The following is a 10479-nucleotide window of genomic DNA, read 5'->3' as shown; positions in this document are numbered from 1 at the left end:
ACATTATTGTGCAAAGGTTTTAGGGACTAAAAGTAAAGTGAGGATGCTTTCAAAAATAATGCCATGAATAGCTTTTATTGATCAGTTAACTTCATACAAAGTTGAGTAAACAGCAGAAATCTAAAGTAAATCAGTATTTGCTGTGAGCAGCTTTGCCTTTAAAACAGCAGCAGTTCTCCTCGGTTCACCTGCACACAGTTTTTCAGGTACTTGGCAAGTCGCTTGTTCCTGCATCTTAGAGAAGTTGCCACAGTTCTTCTTCTGTGGATTTCGGCATCTCAGTTGCTTCTGTCTCTTCATGTAATCCCAGACTATCTCCATGATGTTAAGATCAGGGCTCCTTTGGGGTCACACCATCTGTTGCACTCGTTGTTCTTCTTGTTGCTGAAGATAGTTTTTTATGATTTTGGCTGGATGTTCGGGGTCGTTGTCATGCTGCAAAATGAATTTGGGGCGATCAGACGCCTTCCTGGTTGCATTATGGATAAAAATCCAAACACCTACAGCTCCCCAAACATTTGCACAGTACTGTACTTCAGTGTTTTACTCCATGCAGATCCTAAAAACACGCAGACACAATATTAGATGATGGCTGAGATAGTACACAAACAGTTCTCCCTATGTACATCTGTAGTCCCTCTCATTAAGACCAATTCAAGGAAAAATATGCTTGAATTAGAAGAAATTAAACTTTCAAATTAGACTTGTAGAACATTTTGCACTGTATGTGTTCGAGCGCTTGACTCACATTAAGATTTGTCATTGTAAAACTTTTGTGTCTTTTAGTTATGTAATATGTGAATTCTTTTCCTTTAATGAATGTTTGTACTTTTCTCTTGTCCCTGTCAGACAATGAGTGAGTGATTGTGAGTGTAGGGCAGAAATTCCAGTGTAATCAAACCAGAAATCAGCTACCTATCTTACAGATATCTTCTGCAGGATCAGTTGGATTTTTTACTAATGTCTTTCAGATCAGCTGTAAGTCTAAACAATCTGCAGCTTGAATCATTAAGCAAATTCCTCATCTTAATTTATTGGCAGGACCTGTAATCAGTCTCAATTGACTCAGGGAACTTGAATGAGCCTATAATTTCCTCCAGGGGGCGCCACAATGACAGAATTAAGAACAGAGATTCTTGCTCACCCACCTGTGGGAGTGTCAAATGTCTTCATGTCACAGAAACATAAATAGACAGATCTCAAGCCAAAGACCTCCTGTTTGATTTTGTTGTTGACTGACATTTAAACTGCCCTGTCTGCACTCTGGTTGCTGTGATGATCAGTGAAACAAACCACAAAAAACAGTCATACAGCACATTGTCTAACTGGGGTACTGATATATTAAAGTCAAACTAAACAATTTCTTATCCTACAAAACTCCACAAGGAATTTGTCAGGAAAGGAAACTATAATCTTCCCCAGAAGGACCCCTAAAACCCCTTGAAGGATCACTGGAACCCCATAAAGGACCCCATCATGAACCATCCTATCAAAGACTGTTTTACCATCACAAACCACTAGAACCTGCCATGACACCATTTTAACCCCATATACAACCCCTAAAGTCCTCTTGAGGACCCCCAGATCGCACTAAAATGCTCCTGAAAGCTTTGTTGAATCACAGAAAACCCCACAAGTACCCCATAAACCATTTAAAGGACTTATGAAACCCCTACTAAGCACAGGAGAAATTCCAATGGCCTCCTAAAGCACAATTAGGAACCCCCAAAGATCCTTGTTACCCCATGAAGGACCCCTAAAATCCTGTGAGGGAGTGCTGGAACGCTGGAACCTCTGAAGACGCTATAGAGAAAAAACTCTCTCAAAGCCTCCTGAAACCACAACCTAAAACTCCTTGAGCCCCCTCAAAAACATCTGGAATGCCATACCTAAAGGACCCCTGAAAATCCCAATACCCTTAGAACATCTCATTAAGTTTCCTGGATCCCCATCGACAGTTCTTGGGCAACCCTCGGATGTCATAGACTCAGTTAAAACAGGGATGGTTTCTAGTGAGAAAGGACCCTTGAATTCCCCCAATTTTACACATCAAACTGTGTCTCCAAGTATTATCACATGATATCACTTGAGTCAGCATCGGTCGGGGCTAAAGACTACAAGTTTGAAAATGAAAAAATCTGGGGGTGTGGAGTTAGAAAGAAGTGAGGTTACCAGACCTCTGTAGCCTGCTCCTCATCTCTGCTGGAGGCTAGCAGCTCCAGGCTACATTAGCCACCACTAGCATAACATACCCAAATCTCTGATTGAGCTGTTGGTGGTCGAATTGCATTGCAGGTAATGTAGGCACCAGGTTTTGACAAAGAAGAATGCATGGGATGAAAAAGACAATAGCTCTGGTTCTGCTGGTTCTGCTGATCAATTTTGATCCTTTCTCAACGATGTTACAGAAGTACAATGCTAAATCTGTGGAGTACCCCTTAATCCTCCAAAAGAACCCATTGAAACCCCTCAAAAATGTAAGAATACCCCAAGGAGCCTTCAAACTCCCCCTAAGGACCCCTGAAAATCACTTAAAAACAGATCAGAACCTCTTCTTCACCCTCAAGGTTACTTAAGATGCTGTTCCATCCACCTGTTTTTTTTGTTTTTTTTTTGCATTTTCAATTTGCTCTTACCAAAAAACCTGAGTGGAAATGCTGAAAAATCACAAAATATCACCAATAACTTTTAACGCTGGACTGGAAAGTGACTTAAGAATAACTTTAGAATAAATTATGATGAAGATGACGCATGTGAAAAAAAAAGATGAGACAAACTTAAATACTGTACCGTATTTCCAGCATGTTTTCTATGTTGTTTTTCATTGTTTGGTGAAAAACCAAACTGGCAGTCTTAGTTTAACTGTTGCTCTTTTAGTTAAGTCATTTTGTTTTGTTGCACTTCTTCTGCAATGATCTAATGGGCCCCAAATGGAATAGAGAATTAGCACCACCAAATTAGCGCCGTCTTGACGTCCAAACTCCTAACATTTTCATAATGCCAGTGGATGTAAATGCTCATAAATGAGAATTTATTTTTTGTAGATTTTTGGAAATTCAGTTACAATTTGTACTACTTTTGGATGGTAATCTAGAATCCCCCTTAGGAACTTTACCTTTAGGATCACATCAATGATGCCTGACATTCCTGTGGAGCCTTAGCACACCCTCAAGAATGCTTAAGATCCTTGGGGCTCCATGAAGCACCCCTTAACCATTGCCATGAACCCCCTTAAAATCCCTAATCCCATCAAGAACCCCTGCATAAGAATTATTTCTACAGAATTCAAATCATGTTAATTGAACCCTTTCTCATTTTTCTGACCACACTGTGGAGCCCCCTGCCAAATCCCTTGTGCATCCTTGAAGGACCCCTGGGTGGCCCTCAGACCCCACTTTTAGAGCCCTGAGGTGGTGAAACCTAAGGTCCCATGGCCTGTCCCCGCACTGCGTCTTGCTTTGCCTCGCTCTGCTGTCACGACGACGTTGCTGTCACTGAGCAGCTCACAGCTCACAGGACTCAGGATTTATTTTTGGACTGCCATGGCGTCTGATCCTTCCATTTGTAGGAAGGGGGGTCGAGTTGGGCTCAACATGAACCTGCCGTTCTGACACTCCAGGCTGGGACAAGCAGGCAGCAACCGGCCGGCCACCCCCCAAGCAGCAGTTACACAGGTAAACACGCCACAATTACACCTTTTATTCTCCACACAGAGTGCAGGGAAGCTGTTAGGAGTGTTAGGGAGGCAGCTGCTGTCGAATGCAGAACCCCCCACCTTGGCAGACAGAGATCTGACATATGTTTGGAAAGCTCAGTGTGTTTTTTTTCTCGTCCTCAGTGCAACATTTAAGCACCGGCAGGGTTGAGCTAAATGTTAGCCTCACACTGTTTCTACTCCCTGCGGCTTAAAATCACACTCTGCCCTGTCATTTATCTGTCCTGGCTGCAATGAGGCATGAGTGAATTATGATCATTTTAACTTTGAGTTGTAATCTTCCTGTCGTGTGATTGCGGGGAATAAAGTTTTCCTGTTGGGTTTGATATTTTAGGACGAACTTGAATCAATGTTCTCTCCTGTCAAGGGGAACCTGCTTGGAGCGCTTTGAACATCAGAAACAAGTTTTTACCTGGTAAGTTCTGCCATTTTTCCATCTAAACTTGCTGTTTGCTGTGTTTGTGTGAAGCCTCATAACTTCACAGGAGGTAAATGACTTTTTGGGGTGGATTGGTGTACTTAAAGAGGCCATTGTGGACCAGCTTGGTTTTTATTACATGGCTATTATTACCCTTTCCTCTTTTGAACTTGCATCCTGAAGGCACTCCAAATACCGAACCTACCAGAGCCTTAAAAGGAGGAGTGAGCTCTCATGTGTCAGGCAGGCAGCAGGTTCGGGGAGGGGGGGGGGGCTTTAAAACACAACCAGCTCTGGCCTACATTTCACTGAGTTGACACACATAGTAAACTGAGGATATTTAACAGTTGTTTTTGTACAGACTACATGATGTAAGAGATCCATCATTTGCACCGCAAACCATCTGGATAATCTAATCATGAACTTATCTGACTCTTATTTCAAGTTCAGGTTGATTGCATAATGTTACATGATGCTTATGCGGTGTTATTTTTAAAGACTGGAACCTTCTCAAAGGGTTACAAATGTAAAAACATTAATGTACAGAACATTTTTACCTAATTTCTTCTCCAAGCTACAACTTCATGACTCAACTTTCTCATCAATTGAGTTTATTTTAAATTCCTCATGTGATTGGGTATTCTCAGTGACAACGTATCTCTGTGGCCCTATCCGGTGTCGGTGGGCTGTGATGTCATGAGGTCAGATGCTCTGCATTCACTTTCACCCTTCAGCAGTTATATATATATATATACACATCTATATGCGTGTATTTATGTGAGAAGAGACATGAGAGGATCCTGACGTGACAAAGCTGCTTTCCAGCTATGAAAATAAAGCTCAGCCTATAAACTGTCACCTCACACACACCTACAGACCTACAGGAGTGCAGTTTTCAGATATGATCAAATATATCATGACTGGGAGCTCAAATACAGCCTTCAAACAAAAAAAGCCACACATGCATGAAGTAATATCTAAACTTCGGGAATTTATCAAGAGCTAAATTTGAGGCTGAGGATGGAGAAATCAGTCAGCCCGTCCGTCCAACACTTTGATCCAGAGTGAGGTATCCCAACTAGAGCTGCGACTAGTTTAATTAGTCAATGAAACGATTAGTCGATCAACAGAAAATTAATCGACAACTATTTTGATAATCGTTAATCATTTTGAGTCATTAAAATATGAATGTTTTCTGCTTTCTTTAGTCCTCTATGATAGTATGCTGGATATCTTTGGGTTGTGGCTTTGGGAAATGGTGATCAACATTTTTCACCAAAGACTGAATTAACTAATTGATTAGTTGAGAAAATAATTTACATATTAATCAATAATAATTATTAGTTGCAGCCCTAATGGCAACAACCATTTTCGTGAATTTTTCTGTGGAAGTTTATGGTTCCCAGAGGATGAATCCTAAGGAGTTTAGTAACCTCTTAACCTTTTCTCCGACACCATCATCAGGACAAATTTCCCAGTTGTACACAAGAGACATCCAAATCTAACAGATTGACATGACATTTTCTAATCATATTCCAGCTTCCCAGAGGATGAACCATCTTGACTTAAATAACCCCATGACCTTTCTCCAAGGCAAACTTCACACTCATAGCTCCACTTCTGGTAAGGTTCAAAGAATAGCTAAACCAACGGTATCTTCATTTTATTTGGGCTCCAAGAAAATTGTAGCTTCTAGTTGTGCTTTTAGTTAATGTTATAAGGTCACACATTTGTTGACCAATTTCATCCTAAATTAAATATTACATTTCCTTGCTTGTATTAAATTTGAGCATGGAGTTATACCTCTGACCCCGACACACAGATGGGACAAAAACCTCAGAAAGACATGAAAACTTGTAAACATGAAAGGATTGCCAGAAATATTGACCTGCTGGAGGAGGTTTTGTTTCTGATCTCCATCTGCTCCATCTTATCTGCATCACAGCATGCTGATTTATTGTTTTCATGAAAGTGATGCAGCCTGTAAAAAGCCAGGAGTCTTAAAAAAGGGAAGCAGGTGATTGGCCGACCTCTTCTCTGCCTTCAAACTAAAATTAGGCTGAGTAAAAGCTTCCAGGATCAGCTGTGAGGTGGTAACATCATCCAGGAAGAGTTCAGCTTGATTCTCCTGTTGGTTTTCCAGCCTGCAGAGCCAATCTCTGACTTTTATAAACAGCGCTCACAAAAACAAGATGAGTCATCCTCAGAGCATCTGTGTGTGTGAAGTGTAGGACGTGTTTGGTAAAAACCCAAATTACAGATTTCTGCTTTCACCTCAGTTTAACAATTATAGTCTCCTCTGTAGGTTGATAAAATGTATTTCTCAAACTTATACTTGAGTTTGATGAACACTTTTCATCAGACTCCAATGAAAAAACTTTTAATCCATCTTAAATATATATATATATTCTGTGCTTTTACTGAATTTGTTGTATTTGTACTCTCATCTTTCTCTCTTGGTTTTATGTCTTTTATAAAGCACTTTATAACTTGTTTTTGAAGTACTACATTAACGAAGTTATTAGTTGATTAAATTTCAGCATAATTAGGCTGAAAGCAAAGCTGTTTTGTGTAATAGTTCCTGAAGGTTTATACTCATGAAATGGCAAATGCAGTATGTTGTGTGAAAAATCCCCTTTAGATGATCTCCATGTTTTCACTTCTCGTCTTGTTGTGCTTTTTGAACCCGTCATATCCTGCTGGATAAATAATGATTTAGATATTCCTAAAGCTTTGCCAGTTGTGGAGCATAAATATGAGGTTTGACCTGAGGGTGGCTCTAGAGAAACTGGACTGGAGTTATTAAAATCTGAAGGATTTATCCTCTGGGGAGCTGAACTGTAATTGTGAAATTTCATGGTAATCTGCCTGTAAGATTTTGATATTTTTATCAAAATTAGTGAATTCAGATGGAAAACTATACAATGCTGTGTTTAGGCTGCAGCAATTAGGATTATTTAACAATAAATAAAAACTAAAATGAGACAAAATGTATGGTACAGTAGAAAATGATTTTAATTTATTTAAGAAAAAGGGGTTGTAAACATATACAGTACAAGCAGAAATCTCAGTAAATGGATATTTAAGGTGAAGAATGTCTGCAGCAGTACAGAGATAGAGCTGAATGAACCAGGGATTTCAACTAAAACATACACAGGAAATAGTTTGATTGTACAGATCAGGTGTCAGCATTATAAAGGTTGATGTGATGTGACAGATAGCAAATCAATGTCCTCCCCAAGAGATGATAGACTTTCATACTTTCAGTGTTACCATTATCATCAGTATGAACTCTCTAACTTTTACAGTTTTTGACAAATCGCTTCTCTCCAACTCCCAAGTTCTTCAGCTAAAGTCCAGAGCACAAACATGACATAGTGTATGTTTTTTTGTTTGCTTGTTGTTGTTTTTTTTATCTGAGAGCAAAAATCAGACAGATCCATTAATTCTACGATTGGAAAATGTAAACGTTTTCTATTCAAAAGACAAGTTTCCCAACACACCATCATATAAGGATCAACCAGACATTAGGAATGATTCACCTAAACACTGTAGTGGTAAAGAATACAGAAACAGCAAAGCTCACAATCAGATATATACAGTACATAATATTTGAAACAGAAAACACAAAAACAAAGAGGAAACTGCACAAATAACAGACATTTGATGATCAAGATTTGAGCTGTTGGTTGAGTTTTTGAGTGTCCAACTGAGAGAATCAGAAAAAAGTGATTTATTGGATATAAATGAAATATTGTAACTGTTAGAGCTTCTTCTCTTAGATGTGTTTATAGCCAGTGGATGTTTCGTGAGATCAAGGTGGAAACCACCTGAACAGACGACACCACCTCAGTAATCACCATGACATAAATCTGCAAAAGAGACAAAATTAAAATGTTAAAAATGAAGGTATTAAAGTCTGTAAAGTGGTCATAATTGCTGTTTAGTTGCCTTTATTCATTTTGGAAAGTTTTAGGTTTTAGGCTGAACTAAGAGTGGTCATAAAGGCTTCAACAACTTAGATCTGTGACTTTTTAGGCCCTTTGAAAGGTCCAATGAAGGGAATTTTCTCTAATATGATGCATTTTCCGTTGAAACAGGGTGTTGGGGGATGTTTCTTCTGGGATATCAGTTAAAGACAGACAGGCAGTTTGATTTCATAAGGGAAGAAGAGGAGGCTGATTTTATTGATTGGAATATTTATTTTTGTCTACTTGTTCGTGATGACGTCACTACTAAAGATTCACAGTTATCTTGGAAGTTAAAGTGTCTATTTCATGAGATGTTTAATGTGAATCAGAATTGAGAATCAAATTAGACGTGCAGCTGTCCACCCACAAAAAGACAGTCTGCATGACTCACTAGTGGACTGGTATACGATATAAGAGAGGCTCACAAAGACATGTCAGCATTTTACAATGTAATAAAATGTGAAGAAAAAAGAAATTATGTGATATTTGTAAGTACAGGTGTAATAATCTTGGCATCAAAAAACAAACAAAAAACAGAGATATCAGCCTGAACTTTATACTTGATGAATGGTTTGATCATAACTCCCTTCTCTGACACTTTTTGCTTTTTTCTCTGCAGGAAACTGAAGTGCTCATGGCGGTCGCTTACGGTGCTGTCACCCAGCCAGGCCTGTTTTCCCAGCAGTACCCTCCCCCCCTGCTGCCCAAGCCTGGAAAGGACAACCTTCGGCTTCAGAAGCTCCTCAAGAGGACCGCCAAGAAAAAGGCCTCTGCTCAGGCTTCGCAGAACGCCGGACCTTTCCGCTCCAGCCTCTCGCCTGTGAACGAAGCAAGCCCTGACCTTGAGCGCAGTGACCACTCCACTCCGCCCAGGACTCCAGAGACACCGTTCAGCTTCTACAGCGTCCAGCAGCCTCCACGGATCACCATCAGGCCGCTGTATCAACATGTCGCGTCCCCTTACCCGCAGCGCGCAGCTTATGGTAGAGCAGCAAGGTTCTCGCCTCAGTTGGTGGCAACCCCATCGTACTCTTACTCGCAACATGTCACAACAGTTCCTTCGTATTCTGCAGCGACCCACCCTTCTGGAGTCTCACCAACTCCGGGGCCAGTGGTCCAGCTGGCAGGACCCAAAAGATCTCTGCAAGCTTCCTCTCTGTCTGAGGCGACAGCACCAGTTGTTGAAGTGAAAAGGCCAGCTTTTAGCACATTTCCTGAAACTCATCCTGGTCTAAGACCTGCTACAGCGGTGGCAACCACACAGCCAAAACCCATAAGTCCTGGTCCGACTCCTTATCCAACAACAGGAGGTCAAGCTTTGATTCGACCTCTCGTTGTGTTGACCCCGCTCGTCAGAACCAAAAGTCCTCGCCCAACATTCAAAGCAACTGAACCCTCAAGATCACCCAAACCAATGTTTGATGTCCCTCAAATTAGGATGTACACTGCAAGCACATCGTACTATGAGACATCCAGGACTCCGCCGGTGTATGACACAGCTGGATTAACTGCTATTGGCAGCACGATGTCTCAGCCTCCTTCATTGGGCACAGATCCCCATAGAAAAACACCAACTTTAGAAATTAAAAGAGGCACTACGCCAACAGCAGAAATTAATACAGTCATTATTCCTGCATCTGAAATAAAAAGAACCACTCCAACATCTGAACTCAAAAGAGCAACTCCAACATTTGAAATAACAAGAACCACTCCAACATCTGAACTCAAAAGAGCAACTCCAACATTTGAAATAACAAGAGCCACTCCAACATCTGAAATAAAAAGAGCAACTCCAACATCTGAACTCAAAAGAGCAACTCCAACATCTGAACTCAAAAGAGCAACTCCAACATCTGAACTCAAAAGAGCAACTCCAACAATTGAAATAACAAGAGCCACTCCAACATCTGAACTCAAAAGAGCCACTCCAACATCTGAACTCAAAAGAGCAACTCCAACATCCGAAATAACAAGAGCAACTCCGACATCTGAACTCAAAAGAGCAACTCCAACATCCGAAATAACAAGAGCAACTCCAACATCTGAAATAAAAAGAGCAACTCCGACATCTGAACTCAAAAGAGCAACTCCAACATCCGAAATAACAAGAGCAACTCCAACATCCGAAATAAAAAGAGCAACTCCGACATCTGAACTCAAAAGAGCAACTCCAACAGAAATAAAAATAGTTACTTCAACATCTGAAAGAGCTAAAACACCAACTTATGAGATACAAATATCAAGAATTTCAGCAGGGCGGCCTAAAACCCCAGCATACCATCTGACCCGGGCTCCAACCCCCGTCTTTGAAATCTCAAGACCCAATCCTCTTTTGTTTGCAGTGTCGCCTGTCAAAACTGAGACAGAAAGGTCAG

At 40.6% G+C, this 10479-nt stretch overlaps 3 protein-coding genes across 4 annotated transcripts in view; 1 reads left to right on the top strand and 2 right to left on the bottom strand.

The window, feature by feature from the left end:
* Nucleotides 1–10479, bottom strand: part of LOC137183637 (troponin I, fast skeletal muscle-like) — a 138728-nt gene that overhangs the window by 37846 nt on the left and 90403 nt on the right. The window lies entirely within an intron of this gene.
* Nucleotides 2682–10465, top strand: LOC137183752 (anti-sigma-I factor RsgI2-like). The gene is made up of 4 exons (XM_067591058.1): nucleotides 2682–3674; nucleotides 4083–4130; nucleotides 8724–9631; nucleotides 10447–10465. The coding sequence occupies exons 3-4, from the start codon at nucleotides 8739–8741 to the stop codon at nucleotides 10463–10465; spliced, it is 912 nt and encodes a 303-aa protein (XP_067447159.1). The 5' UTR covers nucleotides 2682–3674; nucleotides 4083–4130; nucleotides 8724–8738.
* Nucleotides 7126–10479, bottom strand: part of lsp1a (lymphocyte specific protein 1 a) — a 48909-nt gene continuing 45555 nt past the window's right edge. For both annotated transcript variants that reach the window (XM_067590807.1, XM_067590808.1), the window contains exon 13: nucleotides 7126–8005. In XM_067590807.1, the coding sequence (XP_067446908.1) occupies nucleotides 7983–8005 (23 nt within the window). In that variant the 3' untranslated portion in view covers nucleotides 7126–7982. The remainder of the gene's footprint in view (nucleotides 8006–10479) is intronic.

The sequence above is a fragment of the Thunnus thynnus genome, chromosome 5, assembly GCF_963924715.1.
Source record: "Thunnus thynnus chromosome 5, fThuThy2.1, whole genome shotgun sequence".
NCBI lineage: Eukaryota > Metazoa > Chordata > Actinopteri > Scombriformes > Scombridae > Thunnus > Thunnus thynnus.
The sequence above is the reverse complement of the archived record's forward strand: the minus strand, read 5'-3'. Positions and strand labels throughout refer to the sequence as shown.

Excerpts from the sequence above, each read along its gene's own strand:
- LOC137183752 (XM_067591058.1), top strand. The coding sequence starts at position 8,739 with ATGGCGGTCGCTTACGGTGCTGTCACCCAGCCAGGCCTGTTTTCCCAG.